Source organism: Ovis canadensis, chromosome 8 (assembly GCF_042477335.2).
Source record: "Ovis canadensis isolate MfBH-ARS-UI-01 breed Bighorn chromosome 8, ARS-UI_OviCan_v2, whole genome shotgun sequence".
Lineage (NCBI taxonomy): Eukaryota > Metazoa > Chordata > Mammalia > Artiodactyla > Bovidae > Ovis > Ovis canadensis.
The window spans coordinates 27,897,296-27,920,649 of NC_091252.1; the positions used below are offsets into that span (position 1 = coordinate 27,897,296).

The 23,354-nt window shown below is 35.0% G+C and overlaps 1 protein-coding gene across 2 annotated transcripts in view; it reads left to right on the forward strand.

Moving 5' to 3' along the window:
• TBC1D32 (TBC1 domain family member 32) overlaps positions 1 to 23,354 on the forward strand; it is a 193,552-nt gene that overhangs the window by 144,168 nt on the left and 26,030 nt on the right. Inside the window, exons 28-31 of one of the 2 annotated variants that reach the window (XM_069599058.1) lie at positions 9,249 to 9,318; positions 11,011 to 11,126; positions 12,652 to 12,806; positions 21,175 to 21,315. In XM_069599058.1, coding sequence (XP_069455159.1) covers positions 9,249 to 9,318; positions 11,011 to 11,126; positions 12,652 to 12,806; positions 21,175 to 21,315 — 482 coding nt within the window. The remainder of the gene's footprint in view (positions 1 to 9,248; positions 9,319 to 11,010; positions 11,127 to 12,651; positions 12,807 to 21,174; positions 21,316 to 23,354) is intronic. The other variant, XR_011258768.1, reaches the window with a different exon arrangement.

Consider the following 23,354-nt stretch of genomic DNA (forward strand, 5'->3'; position numbering starts at 1 on the left):
GGATGATATGTGGATGGAAGGCAGATGGGTGCACACTGCATGGCTTGTGGGATATTAGATCCCTGACCAGGCGTTGAATCTGCGCCCTCGGCAATGAAAGCACAGTCTTGACCACTGGACTTCTGGGGAAGTCCCTGATAGAGGGATTTTAAAGTTATTGCAGAATCTTGAACATAGGAGTGACATCCTCAGATTTACATTTTTAAAATATCACTGTGGCTGCTGTATTGGGAAAAGACTGAAGTACAAGGAAGATGAGTTAGGAGGCTATTGAAAACATAATGATGAAAATTGGCAATGGCTTGGATGGGGATGTCAGTGGAGCTGGTCAAAAGTATTTGGATTCTAGCTCAGATGGTAAAGCGTACACTTGCAATTCAGGAGACCCAGGTTCAATCCCTGGATCAGGAAGATCCCCTGGAGAAGGAAATGGCAACCCACTCCGGTATTCTTGCCTGGATAATCCCATGGACAGAGGAGCCTGGTGGGCTACTTTCCATGGGCTGAAAAAGTCAGACATGACTGAGTGACTAACACACACACACACACATGGATTCTAGGTATATTTTGAAAATAGGACCGACAGAACAGGCTGACAGACAGAAGATAGAGTGAGAAAGAGGGGTCAAAGACCTAAGTTAGTGATCTGAGCCACTGAAAGGGTGGATTATCAAACACTGAGATAGAGAAGAATGCGTGAAGAATAAGGTTCAGAGAGGAGATTAGGAGCTTGCTTTTATGTTATATTTTGAATACTTGTTACACATTTAAGTAGACATGCTCTGTACATGTTGGCTGTTTGAATCTGGAATTTAGGGGGAAAGTATGGGTTGAAAATACCAATTACTAAATCTTCAGCTTACTGTATAAAACTAATACACATCTCTTTGTCCTGTTTTTCTCGTATTCTGACTTAATGTCTAATCCTTCATGTGGCAGCACACTCCTGTAGGGTAGTTTCTGTGTCTTACTGATCTAGTCCTCTGCACCTAGAGTAACAATAATAATTGTTTGACAAAAAAGGAAAGAATGGAATGAAGGATAAGGGCTTTGTATACTGTGTCAGTGAATTTAATTTACTCTATTGCCTATTAAAAACGAAAACGTTTAAGATTTTGGACCAGAAGCTTTACTTGATTCATCTGTTCTTTAGGATGATTAATTCAGTAACTATGTAAAGGATGAGGTAGAGGGAAGAACTGAACTTTCCCAAAGGTGACTATCCAGTAGGTGAAGACACTGTGAAGAAAGCAGAGAGAGAGGTAGCCTAGATTCACAGTAATAGACCATCATGGGATATTGCCCCTCTTCCTCATAAGACTAACATGACTTTTCTGTTTGCTGAAGAAACCATCCTTCAAATATGCATTTACTCAAGTTAAACATAATGTTTCAAATCTCCATAGAAAGAAAGAAAATTTTAAAGATATATTCTCAGTCTGGGTTACTTATTTTTTTTAACTCTATGATTCATCACTGCCCAAACATATCCAGTGCATTCGTATCATTGAACCTGTTGTGCTCCTAGTGTTCATTCTGGATAAACTTTCTTCCTCATGACATCCATGCGATAATGTCCAACTACTGTAAAGCTGCAGCTAGAATGTCACCTTCCCTCTTTCTCCCAATCGTAAGTCCCTCCTCTGTGCTCCTATTGCATTCATCTTAAACTACCAATCTGATATTTATCACATTGTGCTTTCCTGGTGGCTCAGTTGGTAAAGAAGCCACCTGCAATGCAGGAGACTGGATTTACTGCCTGGGTTGGAGAGATCCCATGGAGAGGGAAATGGCAACCCACTCTAGTATTCTTGCCTGGAGAATCCCATGGACAGAGGAGCCCAGTGGGCTACAGTCCATGGAGTAGCAAAAAGTCGGACACGACTAAACAACTGAACACACGTATGGCTAATTTAAAGTATTTCATTAGTCTCAAATGCCTCTTTATCTTTAATACAGCTTTTGAGATATTTTGTTAGATTAATTATCCATACCATTAAATAACATCTATGTTCACACAGTACATCTGTATAACAATTCTAAATCTGGTGTGATTTACAAGTACACATATATGTAATTAAATCATAGTGACATCTAATGCAGATTTGGGAAAGGGATAAAAGTGATCATAAGAAAATGAAAGCAAAGAAATGAGAGGAAAACACAAGGTAGAATAAAACAGAAATTAAGGTAGATGAAGAGAACTGATAACTTGCTTCCTGCTTGTGAGTGGAATAATGCACCGAGGCATCTGATGTGCATTATATTGTTCAACCCTGGAACTACCCTTGAACAATGTGATTTTGAACTGTGGAGGTTCAGCATGCAGATTTTTTTTTTCCAATAAATACCTACTACAGTACCACCAAATCCATGGTTTGCTGAATCCATTGATGTAGAGCTGAGGATATGGAAGGCCAATTATAAAGTTATACTTGAATTTTTACCTGCTGCATGGGGTTGGCACCCTAACCCTTGCATTGTTCAAGGATCAGCTGTATTCTGTGAGAGCAGGTGTATAATCATCACATTTAAAAATTGAGAAACTGAGATTCAGAGGGAAGAAATTAGGACTAATGAAGAAAATTCTGAAGAAAACTGTCTGTGAAGAAATTACAACTTTATGAACAAACCTGAAAAAGTATGTGAAAAAACATACAGGGATTAATGATCAAGTCTGTAAGAGAGGAAATAAGTAAGAAGTGGTAATCATGGAAATTTGAATGGCCAGAGGGGCTATCTTCAGTAATATAATCTTCAAATTCTACAGCTCTCTTTGGTACATTGTTCTATTGGGTTATATGTTCTGTAGATAATCTAAAATTAACATTATGTTGTATATGTTATCTAAATATTCAGCAAGGCTGATTGCTCAGTGTGCATGCATTTACTACCCTCTGTTATATTTCTAAATTATGATGAAGAGATCTCAGATGTTGGCTTTACTGAATGTATTATCTAGGCAGTTGTTGTTGTTTAGTCACTAAGTTATGTCCAACTCTCTGTGACCCCATGGACTGTAGCCCACCAGTCTCCTCTGTCCTTGAGATTTCCCAGGCAAGAATACTGGAGTGGGTTGCCATTTCCTGCTCCAGGGGATCTTCCTGACCCAGGGATGGAACATGTGTCTCCTGCATTGCAGGCAGATTCTTTACCACTGAGCTACTGGGGAAGCCTGTTATCTAGGCAGATAAACCCTGAATGTGAATTTAAATTCTTAAGAGGCTCCAGGTAAACAACTATCCAGTGGTGTTTCAGAGAATGAATGAAAATAAAGTGGCTTCCTGTTGGTTGATTACTATTTATTATTATGACATGTGCTAAGTTTGTTGCTAGTATTGTTTTCTTCTCATGGCTTTAGATATCCCCGTCCTTTATCGTTAATTTTTTGGCTAGTGAAACAATGGTTTGCAATCACAAACTTTTACTCTATTTACTTTAAGTAAACAAAAACCATGTTTTGATATAAAAGATGTTTCAAAGCAGTCGCTAGATAGATATATTTAGTGTTTTTTCATGTTTCTTGAAATGAGAAATTGATTGGCTTTTAAAAAATGACAGCTTGCTAAACCCTAAGGTAGCTGAAATTAGAATAACACAGTCATCCATCTGTTGTTAGCTCCCTCAGGATTTCAATCCATTATAAAATTTGCAAATCTGGAAAAATCAAATTAGTTTGGCTGTTTATCCCCTTAAAGAAAGAGGAGAGAACAAACAGATAAAAGTTCTGCACATTTGCAGTTTGTAACTCCACACAGGTGCCTTTCCAAGTCCTAACAGACATTAACTATTTGTCAGCTCATTTTCCTGGAACGTGTTGGAGATTTTTCCTTCTATAATTTCTTCTTTAAAATGATAAATTAAGTAATCCTTTCAGGGTGGTAAATATTTCAATTTTATCCTTTTTCTCTTTATGTTAAACAAAATTTTGGAAAAATATCAGGGAACTTTGCATTGTTTCACCTTTCCATTATTAAAATATTTTAAAATTTATTATATACAGTTAAATATCCATTATACTTTCTTTTGATATTCAGCAAATATGCTCTTTTCTGTCTTAATTTTATGGAGGATATTTGTGAGTGTGCTAGATAATCGCAAGGAGGTATATAATATGAATGACCCTGTCCGCAAGGAGGGGGGAAATAGAGCATGTATCTAAAATGATGAATTGAATTTAATTTGCAGCACATGGTAAATAGAAAGTAAAGAAATGGAAAACTGACATTTCTCAGCTGGCTGCTTTGTTTCAGGCAATGTACTAGAACGATTAGGTTAGCTTTTTGAGTTGAGATTTTGTCAAATGAGGGATTGTGTGGTAATGCCATAGGTATTCAGTGGAGAGTGATCGGTGTTAACTAATATCATAGTGGAAAAATAAAGGAAAAAACAATGATAGAACTGCCTCCTGGGCTATGACAGCTGAAAGAAATAGGAAAGGGAAAGAGTCTTGCAGGCAAGGGCAATTATGTAATCAATGACATGAAAAAGAATAACACTTTTTTCCAAATAATGCTGACTATATTAGTCGGGCTTTCCTGGTAGCTCAGTGGTAAAGAATCTGCCTGCAGTGCAGGAGCCACAGGAGACACTGGTTCAGTCCCTGGGTGGGGAAGATCCCCTGGAGGAGAGCATGGCAATCCACTCCAGTATTCTTGCCTGGAGAATCCCCATGGACAGAGGAGCCTGGTCGTCTACAGTCCATGGGGTCGCAAAGAGTTGGACATGACTGAAGTGATTTAACACACGTAAGTTAGGAGACTGAGATACTTACACTAGCTTACTGGTCATAAGGAATTAAATTTTATAGCGGTAAAAACTGAATAAAATGGATAGATAGCAACCCTATATTTAAAAAGAAGGTACAGAACCTTCATGCTTATTTTGGGTAAGGAAGAAGGCAGGAGGAAATGGACTGGTTGGCTTCTTTAGAAGTAAAAGTTTTCTAGCTCTGCTACTGATATAGCAGGGCTTTCAGGAGAGTCAGTAAACAGTCACACTATAACAGCTCTTCTAATACTGTATTTGTCATCCAGTGGAGATATGCTTTACTCTTCCGAAAATTTGTTTGCTGCTGTTGCTGCTAAGTCGCTTCAGTCATGTCTGACTCTGTGTCACCCCATAGATGGCAGCCCACCAGGCTCCTCTGGCCTTGGGATTCTCCAGGCAAGAATATTGGAGTGGGTTGCCATTTCCTTCTCCAGTGCATGCATGCCTGTTAAGTCGCTTCACTTGTATCCAACTCTGTGTGACCCTATGGACAGCAGCCCACCAGGCTCCTCTGTCCTTGGGATTCTCGAGGCAAGAATATTGCAGTGGGTTGCCATTTCCTTCTCCAGAAAATTTTAGTTTCTCACTATTAGCCAAGTGCCAGCAAAACAGATTTAATTTCTTCTACTCCTGCTCTGTGCTAGCTTTCTATATTAAAAGTAGAACAGTATGTATTACCACAATGAGTAATTTCAGTCAACATTAAGTTAATTTTTTCAACTCATTTTGTTCTAAGATTATTATATTTGTAATTAAAATGATTGGTTAGTGTAAATAGTTAATGCTGAGAATGAATTAGGCATTGATGAGTAAGTAGGGTAAGTCTGATGCTATAGGTGTCATTGGTTGATGGACCTTTATTCAGTAACTTATTTTGTTATGCTTCTCAGTGACTCTGGGGAATGGGAGTTATATTATCTTTTTGTTTCCTGATTGTAATATACAGGAAAAAAGATGTTAAATTCATATCTATTTGCATCTCCACCTTGCATCTTGTTTGATATGTAAAGCACAGTTTTTGTTGTTCACTGGATGTTTGTTCATTTATTCATTCAACCCCTCATTCATCCTCTTGGTGTTTATTAAGCAGTGTATCACTTATTGCTATGTATCGCACACTATTATCCACATTTCAGTAAAACACTGGTTGCCAGCAGTGTATCAGGGTCCCCTGAATACATCTATTTTTATAATTGAATTTCAGTTAATCATTTTGCTCCATTTTATTTCTTAAGATTTTAATTCCTGCTTAATAAATTGTATTTAGTCCAAGTTAAGTGTAACAAAAGATTTTTTTCACTCAACTTTTGTGGTCCAAGATCCATTTCTGCCTGTCAGGTTGTCATACTGTATGTCAAATACAAATTAAAATTGAAGCTTCTTTTTAGATATATACCCATAAACCATTTTCTGACCGACATCCTACTAAAAGAAACATTCAGTGGAATTTTATTCACTCTGAAGTCACCTAAATCTTTATCATCCTAGTAATTTTTTGAGTGGATATGTGATGTTTGTTTTGGTATACTTAATAGGTCATATATTCTCCTTTAAAAATCTTTTTGGAGATTTAACTGGTACCTTCTTTAAAATAAAATTTGTGCAGCAAGCTATGACTGTCCAATTGAAACTCTCTCTAAAGTTCTGTTTTACTTCTTTAAGTGTAGATTTCAACTCAGTGCATAGAAGTAAACTGTAGAGGTCCATCTAAACTGTAGCTGTCATTATGAAATTTAGCAACATTGCTAAGACTGTATTGTGAACAAAATAAGTATAAGTCAGATGTAGCTTATCAAGAAATGAACAGACACTTATTTTTTTAAATTGTTATTTATTTTTGTCCAAGGGACTCTCAAGAGTCTTCTCCAACACCACAGTTCAAAAGCATCAATTCTTCAGTGCTCAGCTTTCTTCACAGTCCAACTCTCACATCAATACATGACCACTGGAAAAACCATAGCCTTGACTAGACAGACCTTTGTTGGCAAAGTAATGTCTCTGCTTTTGAATGTGCTATCTAGGTTGGTCTTAACTTTCCTTTCAAGGAGTAACCATCTTTTAATTTCATGCCTGCAATCACCATCTGCAGTGATTTTGGAGCCCAAAAAAAAGCCTGCCACTGTTTACACTGTTTCCCCATGTATTTCGCATGAAGTGATGGGACCAGATGCCATGATCTTAGTTTTCTGAATGTTGAGCTTTAAGGCAACTTTTTCACTCTCCTCTTTCACTTTCATCAAGAAGCTTTTTAGTTCCTTTCCACTTTGTGCCATAAGGGTGGTATCATCTGCATATCTGAGGTGATTGATATTTCTCCCGGCAATCTTGATTGCCGTTTCTCATGATGTACGCTGCATGTAAGTCAAATAAGCAGGGTGACAATATACAGCCTTGAAGTACTACCTTTCCTATTTGGAAGCAGTCTGTTGTTCCATGTCCAGTTCTAACTGTTGCTTCCTGACCTGCATGTAGGTTTCTCAATAGACAGATCAGGTGGTCTGGCATTCCCATCTCTTTCAGAATTTTCCACAGTTTATTGTGATCCACACAGTCAAAGGCTTTGACATAGTCAGTAAAGCAGAAATAAATGTTTTTCTGGAACTCCCTTGCTTTTTCGATGATTCAACAGATGTTGGCAATTTGATCTCTGGTTCCTCTACTTTTTCTAAAGCCAACTTAAACATCTGGAAGTTCACGGTTCATGTATTGCTGAAGCCTGGCTTGGGGCATAGCCCTATAATTAATGCAGAGCATTGTCAGTGAATACGATCGTCACTCTAGTTTCAAAAACCTGTAGAAAACATTGAGTAGTCTTCCTTGCTCAGCCTCTTGCTAGGAGAAGTGCAGAAGTGGTATCCTCCTTCACTAGATGCAGAGGTTCATCTTCCAGCACCATAATGGTTATAAGTAGCAAGGGATTCTTAGCTATATAAACTGTAGCTTAATTGCTATCATTAGGAAATTTAGCAATATTGCTAAGACTATATTCTGATCAAAATAAGTATAAGTCAGATGTAGCTTATCAAGAAATTAACAAACACTTATTTTTTTAATTGTTATTTATTTTTGTTTAAGAAATTACCCCTTTAGGCTAGGTAGTTGACCAACCAGTCTGGTTTGCCCAGGACAGTGAGAGGTTCCTAAGGGCTTGAGACTTTAAGTACTAAGTCCATGCAAGGCTTTGCCAAACTAGAAGTAGGTTACCTTTACCAGGAGTGCAGAAAGATGAATTATTATTGCTTTAAAGAGTAGATAGTCAATAACAGTGATATTTAATTTATTTATACCTATCTCTCTACCTGTCTACCCATATTTTAAAATTCAGTTTGAATGCCACTTCTTTCTAATCTCTTCCTCTTATGAATTCATGTAATTCTTTACCTGTATCATTTTTGTTCCACTTTGCACTTTAAAACATCTTTATCTGAATTTTCTATATACAAATTTTATCTCTGACACTGCATGGAAAGTTCTGTTATGTCATGATGTATGATTTATCTTTTATCCCTTATAGATTCTAGCATGGTGCTCCACACCTGCTTTATAAGAAGGGATTTATTAAAACTATGGAATAAATTCATGAGTCAAATAGGTGTATTGTAATATGAGATGTACAGTGTATAACAGGAAAAAAAAACACTGCCAATACAGAGTTCAGAAAACCTAGATCTGTCACTAGGTAAATTTGTGATTCTTGGCAGTTCCCTTATTTATATGTGTGTGTGTGTGTGTGTGTGTGTGTGTGTACACACAAATGTGTACACACTACAGTTTTGTCAGCCCCAAACTGAAAGTTTCAGCTAGACCCTCCTTGCTGTCTAGTGATGCTATTGACTCTAGTTTTTATTTGGTCATCCAATGTTATCAAAGACCAGTCCAAACTTTCAGCCTATCCTGTAGTCAGTCCTCTGTACTGTATACCCCCTTTTTCACTTTTGGAAGATGACCGCAATTTGTACTCTATCAAGAATATCTGTATGCAGGAATAAACTTGTTCAGTCCACCTTTGTAAATTGCTGTACATTTTAAGTGAAATAATACCAATTATTCCTTTTTGACACTGACCATTTAAATATTTAAGATGTAAACAGCCATACTTACCTATATTTGTAATTCAGAATCTTATATATGCACTGCTTGATAAAAATACAATATTCTAGACCATTTTTGTGTTATGACTTTTGTGTTTGGAAAACCAAGTAAAAGTAGATTGCTTGAAAATTATGATTATTTGTTTTGTATTTAATATATTTTTAAATGCTATTTTATAGGCCCAAAAAACTATTTTGTAAAAGGTTTCCTGTTAATTTTTTTGAAAAATGTAACTGACTTCTCTTACAAGAACAGGATTCATCAGTGTGTTTTGAAGATTCACATTAAAATATGTAAAAATATTGCTTTCATCAGTTTTCAATTAAAATGTGATTATTATGCAGACTTTTATACATTTTTATAACCCAGTGTTCTATTGTTTTTAGCTACTGATGCAAATGTGAAGAATGAAAATCTTTCATCTGTGCAACAGCTTGGCATTAAAATGACTGTCAGGTATATTATAGGGAAATATTTCCCTGTGCATTTCTAGAATTTGTTTTTATCTAGCTAATATGTGCTTAATAGTATTTTAAGTTAACAATCAACTGTTTTGTATAGTTTAAATACAGAGTTTATCATTCAGAAAGTGATAACTTTGTTTTGAGGATATTGGCACATGGTTAAATTACCCTTGCAGGTAAATCACTTATGGTTCATTATTATTTCAGAGGCTAATTACAGCATATTTAAGTCTCTATGATGATCAGGTTTTTTCCAAAGAAACATTCTAAGTATCAGCACATTGGTAGCAAAGTCATACCACTCGCTAAACTATGATTAATTTTTATTTTCAGGCTATAACTATAGTTAATGATTATAAAAGTATCTTAATGATAGATGCATAAGTAAAAGCAGAATAAATAAATTATAGTAGTTTGAATTTTTCATACTCAAATTACAATTTTCAAAAGAAATGGACAAGCTAAACAGATTGGGTGTTAAGGTATGAGCCCTTCATTATTAAATGGGGATCATCTTCAGAATTAAGTATAAAGAAGATACATGTGAAAGTTTTTTAAAAAGACTGTAGATTGATAGCATTATAATAAAAACTGTGATAGTGATTCTAGCACACCCACCTATATCACGTAGGGTATATAATCCACTGATTATGTTTTGTGACCCTATACCTGCCTTTTATACTGTAATGACCTATTTCCATTCTAAAATGGAATCCATAGATAATATGAGCAAGCTAGTCACATATTTTTTTTTAATTCAGCATGATGTCTTATTGTTAAGACATAAACAGAAAGTGATTTATAATGAAATGTTTGTATACAGCTACACTATGAGACATAGCTGGCACCTATGAATCATTGTAGCTGTGGGGCAGCTACAAATGGAGGTGGATTTTATTTTGGTGTTTCAAATATTACAAGAGGGTTGCCACTAACAAAGTGAATTTGCAAAATGATGAAAAGTCTTAGGAAGGCTTCAGGCAAAGCGAAGGAACTCTTTCCCTAACTTACACTTGGTTTCGTTCAGTGTATGATAAATAAGACTAATATATTATGGTTTTATATGAAGCACAATTAGTTTCAGATAATTATAAATACATTTTTTATCTATACAAATAATGGGTAGGGCATTTATAAGTTGTTACTGTGCAGGGCTGACTGTCCCAAGTCTAACCTCCTGACACTCACTCATCAAGTATCAGTGGTCCTCCAGTCACTGTGGCAAACGAAAACACTCCCATAAACTTCCAAAACAGTGCCATGCTCATGTAGAATCACTGGACTAAATGAACCCTAAAATTGCTTCTAGACTTAGCATTCTGTCAAGCTAGCCTGTCAGCATTCCATGTTATAGATTAAATTCAAGAAAAAAAGTGCTTATATTCTACTACTCATCTATAGTATCCATGTTTTATTCTTTCATTACTACTTCATTTTCCTTTAAAGTTACTGTTTTTATCAGGTGAATACTGTAAATTCTGATATATCATAATTATCAGGTACATATATTAGGTGTTATTCTTTCATGAGTGCTCTGTATAATAGTTATGCCAAAAGTAGAAATTTGAAAACTTGAAACTATGAGATCTCAAGAGAACTACAGTTTGATGAATTTTTAAAAATGAATTTACTATGCAGGGCCTGACATTTTTCATTTTGTATGTTTTCTGGACATTTAATTTAGATATGGCAAGTTCCTCAGCCTGTTAAAAGATGGTGCAGAAAATGATCTTACCATGGTTTTAAAGCATTGTGAGAGATTTCTGAAACAGCAGCAAGCTTCTATAAAATCTCCTCTTCATATCCTTTCTAAATGACTGACAGTACTTTAACTCTCTTCATATGCCTTTCAGAACTTTTGGACGGAATACTTTAAAACTTTTGTAGGAAAATAATACTTTAACCTATATTAGTGATTTGCTATATCTTTATAGTATTTTATTCTATTATTTTAAATAGATACTTTATTAGATTGAGTAGTAATGATTAAATTCAACCTTATTAGTTAAATCTTGAAAAATTAGTTATTAGAACGTATTTTCAGGTGTATATAGAGAAGATTTAAAATAGGTTTCAGTTCAGTTCAATTCAGTCGCTCAGTCATGTCCAACTCTTTGCAACCCCATGAATCGCAGCACGCCAGGCCTCCCTGTCCATCACCAACTCCCGGAGTTCACTCAGACTCATGTCCATTGAGTCCGTGATGCCATCTAGCCATCTCATCCTCTGTCGTCCCCTTCTCCTCCTGCCCCCAATCCCTCCCAGCATCAGAGTCTTTTCCAATGGGTCAGCTCTTCACATGAGGTGGCCAAAGTACTGGAGTTTCAGCTTCAGCATCATTCCTTCCAAAGAAATCCCAGGGCTGATCTCCTTCAGAATGGACTGGCTGGATCTCCTTGCAGTCCAAGGGACTCTCAAGAGTCTTCTCCAACACCACAGTTCAAAAGCATCAATTCTTCAGCGCTCAGCTTTCTTCACAGTCCAACTCTCACATCCATACATGACCACTGGAAAAACCATAGCCTTGACTAGACAGACCTTTATTGGCAAAGTAATGTTTCTGCTTTTGAATATGCTATCTAGATTGGTCATAACTTTCCTTCCAAGGAGTAAGCGTCTTTTAATTTCATGGCTGCAATCACCATCTGCAATGATTATGGAGCCCAAAAAAATAAAGTCTGACACTGGTTCCACTGTTTCCCCATCTATGTCCCATGAAGTGATGGGACCAGATGCCATGATCTTCGTTTTCTGAATGTTGAGCTTTACTGAATTCTAAAAATATGTGGACTTTTAAAATACTTGATTATGCTAATAATTTGACAGATATCCTAATCTAGAGAAAGGGTGGTACTGTTGTGTTAATGACTTGAACAGTGTGTTTCCACAAAGCATATAGTTTTTTCCTCTAGTTGCTGGTGATTTTGGCCTCCCCTGGACGTGTCAGCAAATAGTATATTAAAATAGTTACTGTGCAGGTAGTTTTTTTTTATTAATAAAGTTTAATTTTAGAATCTTCTTGCCAATGTAGGAGGCACAGGAGATGCAGGTTTGATCCCTGGGTTGGGAAGATCTGCTGGAAAAGGAAATGGCAAAAGAGGAGCCTGGCAGGCTACAGTCCATGGGGTGGCAAAGAGTCAGACACAACTGAGCATGCACACAGGCGTTTACATCAGTAGCTTATAAGCTGGTTGAAGACAAAATGAGGGCTAAGTATCATTAATATCTTTGTTGATAGAGATTCTGGAAATGGATATTTATAGAGTTCTAATATTTCACCATGTAAGATAAAACATTATAGCAGTTCCTTAACCGTGCTTTTCAGTCTGCTTGCAGAGGAATTACACTAGCCATGACTGGTTTGTATCTTCTTTGTTCATAATAATGTTGGGGGACAAAGACAAAACATTCCGATTTCTTCAGCAGTTCTCCAGGCTTCTGACTTCAGCTTTCCTTTGGTTGCCAAGACTACATATTTCTGTAAGACTTCTCAGTCTGTTTTATAGGAATGTTTTAAATTTTAAGGAAAATCCTCTTTAGATTCAATAGGATCTTATTATTTTATTTGTAAAGTATGTTATAATAACTCTATATTCATTTTCTATCTGAACGCAGTTTTGAGTGAATTGTTTCGAAGATACACATTTGGTATTTTCTCAAATAATTGCTGTCTTACCTAATGATAACTGAATGAAGGATTAATAATAATAAGTGCATTATTAAATTTTAAACTTGTCATTTAATTGGAAAATTCCATATATAAATAGAAAACCTTTGAATGGATATTTTTATTGTTACTTTGTTACAATCTCTGGTTCAATTATAGTATAAGAAAATAATATGTTAGTTGAAATTTTATCCATATTGTATAGAGGAAAAGCATACTAATTTTCTATACATTTTGCCAATCTATGATGAGTTTTAAGATATTATAGTGTATTTTTTATTTAAAGATTTTGCTAGCTCTATGGGAACCAAGTTTAGTTTAGAGGTAAGTGTATTCCTAATTTATTCATGATTCTACATTTTGCTTTACTTACTTACTGCATTTAAGACCTCCAACTTGGGGAAAGTGTCCATTATAAGCCATGCTAGTGCTTTTCATGACAGACTGAACTTGGACAGCAGAGACACACAGTACCCAAGAATAAGTTGTTAAGAGGACTAGAGAGTATCGATGTCAAGTTAAATGAAAGCATTTATTACATGTTCTTAAAATAAGTATTTGTGATAAAGAAAATAAAAGCAGAGCACCAAGGAATACATTAAATGTTAAAATTTTATAATTTATGTCTGAAATAGCTATATGCAATTCCTGAATAAGACTTTCTCCTGCTTGTACTTAACTGTAACTAGAAATTTGCTCACATAAAAGGAGGAACCAAAGACAAAAGAGTATGTACTAGCTTTTTTCCAATCAGTGGAACTGTTTTCCTTCTGTTAACCAGAATTTGGACAATGCTTTAAATTGTACATGAAGATTCAGAATATCTTAAAATGCTCATCAAAAGAGTTTTTACCTTACATTTGTAAATGAGAGAAAAAATTTTAGGTTCATCATACACTTTCAAGTCAAGTATTTTGAAAAGATACCTACATGCCACTAGTTTTAAGTATTCTACTTTAGTGTTCAGATTGTGACCCTGCCAGACATCACCAGGGTACTGCTTTTAACTATAATTTTACAAAGTTGCATTTCTGCTTTGACACTTTAAACCTTTTTTCTGACACATTATTTTACTTTTAACACGAGTTGCTCTAATAGCATTTCTTCCCCTAAAACTGAAATCAGGCAGTACTCTAATTGCTTTGAGTTTATTAGATTAACCATTTTGATAGCATCATTTGATATGTAATATAGATCTGTGAATGGAATGGAGTGACATTACTCAAGGGTTTTAGAATGAACTCAATGTAAAGCTTTATACCTTTCTGTTAGTGCAGCTATAACATCAGTGAAGACTCATGCAGTGCCTTCTGTAGTATCATTTTTTTCTTTTCAACTGTAGATAAACAAGGTTGAATATTTTATTACCAGTAGTTTGTTTTACTGTCTTTGTACAGCAAATAACATTCTGCTAACATTGCTCTTTCAGGATTCTGTCTAGAACTGTTAGCTAAGTGCAGTTACTAATGTCTGTATAATCACCACTCCATAGTTTAAATGTTTTTTATTTAAACTTTTAATTTAATCTTTTGGATTGGGTTTTTTGTTTTTGTTTTTGCTGTGTCCTTTTACTTGTTAGTGCATGCGATAGACGACTTAATATATTACTTTAAAAGTGGCCCTTTTCTATTATATTTGTTCCATTGGTTGTAAGCATTACATTGATACTTTCTATGCAGGTTGACAAAAGATACAAATCTGCATTTGCCAAAAGACATGTTAAAGACACTTTAGCTTTAGCCATTAATAGCACAGACTTTTCCACCATCTTTAGCACAATACCATGTTAATGTAATTAACCTCAAAAAAGCTTCAGCCTGTTTGCCCTGAACCCCATTCCCTTGTTCTGTTTTTTTTTTCCTTTTGTTCCATGGCCTGTATTGATTCCAAATATGCTCCTTAATTTGTGTATTTATTTATTACTTACACACTTAAATGTAATCTCTCTGGGGCAAGGTTTTGTCCACTGACATGCCCCACCATAATTATTCAGTAAATATGCTGAATATATGAATTAATATTTAGATAGATATGTATGAAATTCATACTTTCATTGAAGAAAGTAGGGAAAGCTACTAGGTCATTCAAGTCCCTTATGATTATACAGTTGAAGTAACAAATAGATTCAAGGGATTACATCTGATAGAGTGCCTGAAGAACTATGGATGGAGGTTCATAACATTGTATAGGAAATGGTGACCAAAGCATCCCCAAGAGAAAGAAATGCAATAAGGCAAAATGGTTGTCTGAGGAGGCCTTAAAAATCACTAAGAAAAGAAGTAAAAGACAAAGGAGAAAAGGAAAGATATACTTGTTTGAATGCAGAGTTCCAAAGAATAGCAAGGAGAGATAAGAAAGCCTTCCTCAGCAATCAGTGCAAAGAAATAGAGGAAACAATAGAATGGGAAAAGACTAGAGATCTCCTTAAGAAAATGAGAGATACCAAGAGAACATTTCATGCCAAGATGAGCCCAGTAAATGGCACGAATGGTATGGACCTAACAGAAGCAGAAGATATTAAGAGGTGGCGAAAATACACAGAAGAACTGTACAAAAAAGATCTTATTGACCTGGATAAACATGATGGTGTGATCACTCACCTAGAGCCAGACATTTGCAGTGTGAAGTCTAGTGAGCCTTTAGAAGCATTACTGCATACAAAGCCAGTAGAGGTGATGGAATTCCATCTGAGCTATTTTAAACCCTAAAAGATGATTCTGTTAAAGTACTTCATTCAGTATGCCGGCAAATTTAAAAAATTCAGCAATGGCCACAGGACTGGAAAAGGTCAGTTTTCATTCCAGTCCCAAAGGAAGGCAATGCCAAAGAATGCTCAAACTGCTGTACAGTTGTGCTCATTTCACATGCTAGCAGGGTAATGCTCAAAATCTTTCAAGCTAGGCTTCATCAGTATGTGAACTGATAAATTCCAGATGTAAAGGTAGATTTAGAAAAGGCAGAGGAACCAGAGATCAAATTGCCAACATCCTTTGGATTATAGAAAAAGTAAGGGAATTCCAGACACACATCTCCTTCTGCTTCATTGACAATGCTAAAGCCTTTGACTTTGTGAATCACAACAAACTGTGGGAAATTCTTAAAGAGATGGGAATACCGGGCCACTTTACCTGTCTCAAGAAACCTGTATGCAAGTCAGGGAGCAATGGAATAATGAACTGGTTCAAAATTGGAAAAGGGGTATCTCAAGGCTGTATATTGTCACCTTGCTTATTTAACCTATATGCAGAGTACACCATGTGAAATTCCAGGCTGAATGAAACACAAGCTGGAATTAAGATTGCCGGGAGAAATATCAATAACCTCAGGTATACCACCCTAATTGCAGAAAGCGAAGAGGAATTAAAGAACCTTTTGATGAAAGTGAAACAGGAGAGTGAAAAAGCTGGCTTAAAATTCAGCATTCAAAAAACTAAGATCATGGCATCCAGTCCCATCACTTCATAGCAAATAGATGGGTAAAATGTGGAAATAGTGACAGACTTTATTTCCTTGTGCTCAAAAATCACTGCACATGGTGACTGCAGCCATGAAATTAAAAGACGCTTGCTCCTTGGAAAAAAAGCTATAATCAACCTATGAAAGTGAAAGTGAAAAGTGAAGTCGCTCCATCATGTCCGACTCCTTGTGACCCCATGGACTGTAGCCGACCATGGGATTCTCCAGGCAAGAGTACTGGAGTGGGTTGCCATTTCCTTCGCCAATAATCAACCTATACAGCATATTAAAAAGCAGAGACATCATTTTGCCAACAAAGGTCTGCCTAGTCAAAACTGGTTTTTCCAGTAGTTATGTACATATGTGAGGGTTGAACCACAAAGAAGGCTGACACTGAAAATTGATGTTTTTGAACTGGTGCTGGAGGACTTTTGAGAGTCCCTTGGACTGCAAGAAGATCAAATCAATCCTGAAGGAAATCAACCCTGAATATTCATTGGAAGGACTGATGCTGAAACTTCAATACTTTGGCCACCTGATGAGCTGACTGATTGGAAAAGGCCCTCATACTGGGAAAGACTGAGGGCAAGAGGAAAAGGGAGCAGCAGAGGATGAGATGGTTGGATGGCATCACTGGACATGAATTTCATCAATGGACATGAATTTGAGCAAGCTCCGGGAGTTGGTTTTGGACAGGAAAGCCTGCTGTGCTGCAGTCCATGTGTGTGCATATGCAGTAAATCACTTCAGTTGTGTCCAGCTCTTCGCAGTCCATGGGTAAAAGAGTAAGGTAGGACTGAGTGACTGAACAATAGCAACAAATGTAAAAGACAGTAGGCTTTTATTACTTTAGAAAATGTATTTAAGAGAGTTCCCCTACATTCTTAAAAGTGTTATAAACAAATTGCATCAAAAAGATTTTAAAATTTGGCTTAGGAGAAACAATATAGGAAATAATGAAATATTAAAGTTTTCAAAAATTTATAAACTCTACTACTGTGAGATAAAAATAATTTGAAAAAAAATGTGTCCTTAAGCCATTTAGACAAGAAGAACCCTTTAATGTACTGATATAGTTAAACTATCTTCCAATTTTGTCTTTAAGAAAATTCTTCATGAATGATAAAATAATCATTCTTTATGGAATTTCACTAAGAATCAGCTTGACTAATTGTTAACATCAAAGCTGTTAATAAATATAGATTAAGAAAGATCAAGAAATCAGTTATTTCCATGGAGGAATGCCTAATCTCAAATAATAATTATAATAAAAATAGCAATCATGTATGCCTTCTCTGTTAGTTGAAAGATGAGAAAGGATAACAAATTGAATTCAAATAAAAACTGAAGTATTTTAATTCACTTAGAAACAAAACTTCCTTGATGATAAATCAGGATAAAGTTGCATTCCAATTAACTAGAGTAGTTCTATAAGAAAGTATCATGGAATAGGATAGTCACTTTATATTCATTTAATTATTTTACATAGATAAGTGTGTGAATATCTGATTCTTCCTTTTCATAAAATAAATTAATAATAATCCAACACAGGAGGTTTAAAGTTAAAAATTCTAATAGCATTGAAGTGTTCATTTAGATTTAAATGTTATAATCATCAGCATGTCATGGCACACTTGTAACCTATTTGCAAGGGATTAACAGTAGTAAGTCATGTAACCAGTCACTTACTGGGAAGAGGATAAGCGTTAAAGTCCTTTCCCCTTCATATATGTGACTTTGAATCTTAGAAGATTCCTTTTTCCTATGTGTGGTTCTCTTTTTTTCTGAGAGGAGAAATATTGTTTTTTAGAATTAATTGAATCAAAAAGGGAGCTCCGAGTTTTCTGCTCAGGCCTCTGCATGGTGTGCGTGTTGCACATGCTTCACAGAGTAACTGCAGCAACGCCAACTAAATATGGCCTGTTCTCTGCCTGCAGATCCCTAGAGTGGGTTGGATTGGATCAGTTTGGATGGGTTTGGAAAGTTTGTCTTTATATAGGCATCTTTCTATTTAATATCCATAAGTTTTCCTAAGTGTTAGGAATAAAATGAGTCATCAAAACTGCCTGTAATGAAAGAAAAAAAAAACTAAGACTGCATACTGTGTTTTTCTTTAAGCACATATCTTTCATTTTTAATCATTAAAAAGAAATGGCATAACATGAACATATGGGTTCATGTCATGCCAGTTTTAGTATATCCCAAACCAAAAGTTTTCCTGATAACTTTTTCCATGATATTAGGCTAGTTTATATGTTACTTAGGTGATCTGTTAAATGATGTGATCCTGTATGTGTTCTGCCTAATTCTATGTTCTGAATTTTCTTTCGAGTTACCTTTTATTGAGTTACCATCCTTTTCAAGAGTTGTGACTAGCCAAAATATATCAGAACACTAGAAGTATAACAAATATAATTTATAATTTGATGATTCAGAAATTTCTTTGTTATATTCACGTGGCTCAGAGCAGTCATTGATCTGGTTTATGAATATCATTAACTGTAAATTAGAGTTATGAAATGATAATAGACCAGTTAACAAAACTTCTGTTGTTATAAGAGAGTTTATTATAATTACAGGGTGTAATCATTAGTATCTTATTGTCATTCAGTCAGTTTGTTGAGTAGCTGTTCTGTGTAGGCCTTGGTGCTCGGAGTTTTGTTGTTTACCAAAATTCGTGGCAAATTTCTTCCAACAGAGTATAATTCATAAAAGTAGAAGAATTCTTGCCTTATCTTTGGGAATCCATTACATAATAATGTTTTTTTCTTTGAGATAATTAATTAACTTATTGTCCCCATGTCTATACAAACTTAAATATATTGTATTAAGCAACTTAGAGAACACTGTGTAAGAATATTTCTAAAATATATTATTTTTACATTCTTATATATATTCAGAAAGTTGTTATCTAATTTGCCTTGAAAATTAAAGTATTGTGTATGTATGAGTTGATTTTTTTGCTCTTACATATATTTATTAGACTCATTAATTCTGCTCTGCAACTAGTAATCAGTGAAAACACATTGTGTACTCAACAAAAGAAGATAAATCAAAGGATGCTAATTCTCATTCAGTTCATATTTTTATTCTTAACTATTTCATAAAGTAATTTTCTTTGTCTGAACATCCATCTGAAGTTGACTACAGGATGTTCATTTAATATGATGCATATGTCTTCAGTCATCAATATGTAATATTAATTTGTGTGTGTGCTGTGAGATAAATCCCTAAGAACCTATTATAAAATATGTATTTATACCTATATGTTTCCACAAATACATATTTCTCCAATATGAAATGATAAATCATTATTTATCATAATGAATGATAAAACATGAAAACTACTGGTAAATCACTGGTTTTCTTATATAACTCAAACATAAATTCTTAAAAACAGTTTAGCAATGAAATTTGAAGCAATTCTTATTTTAACTCATGTAATTGTTATGTGTGCATTTGATTTTAAAATATTAACTTTCCTTTATTAAAAAAATTTGAGCTGCCCAATAAAGATAAAAAGGTAAATTTAAATTTGAGTTATATATGAAAATTTCTGAAATCAGTATTTTATCAGTAGTTTTCATGTTTTATTATTCATTATGATAGCAGATCCAATTTGAGTATCAAATTTTTTATCAGTCTATAGGATATAATTGCTAGTCTAATAATTTTTCTTAACTCAAAATTACATCAAGTTTGTTCTTTGTTTAAAAAATGTATTATGGTTAGATGTTGAGTTTACAGTAACATTAAAACATACAGCATTCATGATGATAAATTGTACTGAAGAACTAAATTGAAATAACCTACTTTATGAAGAAATTGCTGAAAAATGCATTTGTAAATATATGTGTATATGTATCTATACATATATGATATATACACATATAAATATAAATAAATACAAAATATATGAAATAAATTATATATAGATAGATAGATAGCCTGGGTTCATTAATGAGGATGCACCACAGTTTTAGAGATGAATTTCTTATGGATTTCTCAGTTCAATTATTAGTACCTCAGGTTTAGATTTGGGTTATTTAACATTAGCTTAGAAAAAGCTGATTAGGCAAATATCTTAAGAGCTGACAAACTAAATAAACTCTTTTGATATTTTAGAGTCATTAACTAAAGCCAAGGATAATATAAATACATTGAAATATGCTTAGAATTAAAATGTAAAGCATTTATTACTAATGTACTTATTTATATATTTATTCTTTCATGTAATACCTATCTCCGTTATTCCATAGAGACTGAATTTGTCAAAATTACAAACTGTTAATTGTATTCATTATCTCAGAAGGAAAGTATCGTACAGCCTTTATTGAGATTTAATCTTTCTTTGTGTGTGTGAAGTTGCTCAGTCGTGTCTGACTCTTTGTGACCCCGCGGACTGTAGCTCACCAGGCTCCTTTGTCCATGGGATTCTCCAGGCAAGAGTACTGGAGTGGGTTGGCGTTTCCTTCTCCACGGGATCTTCCCGACCCAGGGATCAAACCCAGGTCTCCTGCATTCCAGGCAGACACTTTAACCTCTGAGCCACCAGGGAAGCCCCTATCTTTCTTTGGTGTTTAACATTCTAACTTTTTAATTTACATAAAATTTGCAGTGGGTTGTTATGCCACCATGTTAATTTTGAAGTAGTAATTTAAAGCATAAGATTTAGATGAGTTTGTTTTAAAATTCATTAATTCTCAATTTTTCTCCTTCATGCAGAGGTACCTACCTGCTGACACTATAGAATCTGGCATTCATCCAGTGTATTTTTGCAGCACTCACTATATTGAAATGCTACTGAAGGCGGAGGTGCCACTTGTATTTTCAGCTTTTCACATGTCTGGTTTTGCACCATCACAGGTAATTCATGGAAAATAGTATTTCTTCAACTCCCAGAGCTCAGTGTCTTTGCAAAGAAAATTATATTCTCATCAAATACAAGAAATACATTAAAGTTAATCACATTATTTTGTAAATAGTTATATGTCTGCTGCTGCTGCTGCTGCTGTTAAGTCACTTCAGTCGTGTCCGACTCTGTGCGACCCCACAGAAGCGCATCAGGCTCCCCCATCCCTGGGATTCTCCAGGCAAGAACACTGGAGTGGGTTGCTATTTCCTTCTCCAATGCATGAAAGTGAAAAGTGAAAGGGAAGTTGCTCAGTTGTGTCCGACTCTTAGCGACCCCACGAACTACAGTGTTAATCTGGCTTCCCCTAGGTCTTGCATAATACACATTTCTGTTATAGTTGATCTCTGGCATTCACAGATTTTGAGTTCTGTTTCAGCTGTTCAAGACAGACATTCTGGAAATCTATGACATGTAGACGTTTTAATGGAGATGATAGTATCTCCTTCATAAGGCTTCTGCAAGGATTAGGTAGACTAACTGAGGGCAAGAATTCTTATCACCACTGAGTATCTGGTATGTGAGATATTGTATCTTATCTAACAGTAAGCTCCCTTTTGGAGTCTGGGAAGGTTTAGTCTTGAGGGCCTGGAATTGGGCATGTGGTTATTTGCAGTAGCCAAAGATGTCTCCCTCCTGTGCTTAGTCAGTCTTTCAGTGGTAGAGTGTGGATTGCTTCTTTACTATGTTATCAGGCTAAAATTTAATATTTTAAAACTTACATCTTTCTTCCGTTTTTAGAATTTAATCTCTAGGTCAGAGTCCCAGAAGGTAGATACTTAATCAAAAGATATGAACACTTTTAAGGTTCTTGACGCATCCTAAGTTGCTTTAATTTTGTATTCTTCTAATAGAAATGAAGAAAGTATCTGTTCTCCAGGACTGGGTACTTGGGTTTTTCAAAACTAATGGCTAAATTTTTAAAATTTGCAGGGTTTGAGGCTTTTTTGAACATTAATAAGGTTGATTTTAATTCCACAGCTTTGTTAACTAATTATATCTTTTTATTCATTGCCCATCTGTCTTAGTGGACTTCCTATTAACTTGTAAATATCCTTTAAAAGTAACCTCCACTATCCAAATCCCTTCAGTTCTTGAGTAATAATTTTTTACTTATTTTATAATTTGACCTATCTACTTATTTCTTATTATATTTGTATTTACTATTCTATTTTGCTTATTGAACTTTATTATTGCATCTTAACATGGGGTAAGAGTAAATAAACCTATTATTTACTTCCTAATGCTCTCCTAAAAAAGTTAATTTAGCTATTTCTACCTGTTGGTTCCTCTAATGTGCACTTTAAGGAGATTTTTCTCAGGTCAAAGTGGGTATTTGAATTTGAAATTTAGATTTTTATTATGTTAAAATATAGATACTTTGAAAAAAATTATGTTCACATCACATTATTCTTCACATTATGATATATGCTTTTATGCTTACTTTGAAGAGACCTTATGTCATTTATTACATTTACTTGTATCAGGTTACTCTGCCTGTTGAATTTTAAATTTCCTGAAGTTTAATAAGACGTTCAGATATAACAAAGGAATTGCATGTAGTAGAAAGGCCAATTCTTTCTTAACCAATTCTGACTCTTACTGTTTTTACCTAAAACTCTTCTGAGAATTTTGAATCACAAAATGTTTAATTCTGCTTGGAATTAGTTACAATAAGTTCAACAATCCTTTCTATTTATATATATGTGTATATATAATTCAAGCCAAGGAGAGTTCCTTTGTCATTCTAGAATATGTGCTGTACTCAGTCAGTCAGTTGTGTCTGACTCTTTGGACCCCATGGACTGTAGCCCGCCGGGATCCTCTGTCCATGGGATTTTCCCGACGAGAATACCAGAGTGGGTTGCCATTCCCTTCTACAGGGGATCTTCCCAACCAGGGATTGAACCCAGGTCTCCCACACTGCAGGCAGATTCTTTACCATCTGCGCCAAACATTTAGGAATGTATGACCAAAAACTGGGGAAAACTTT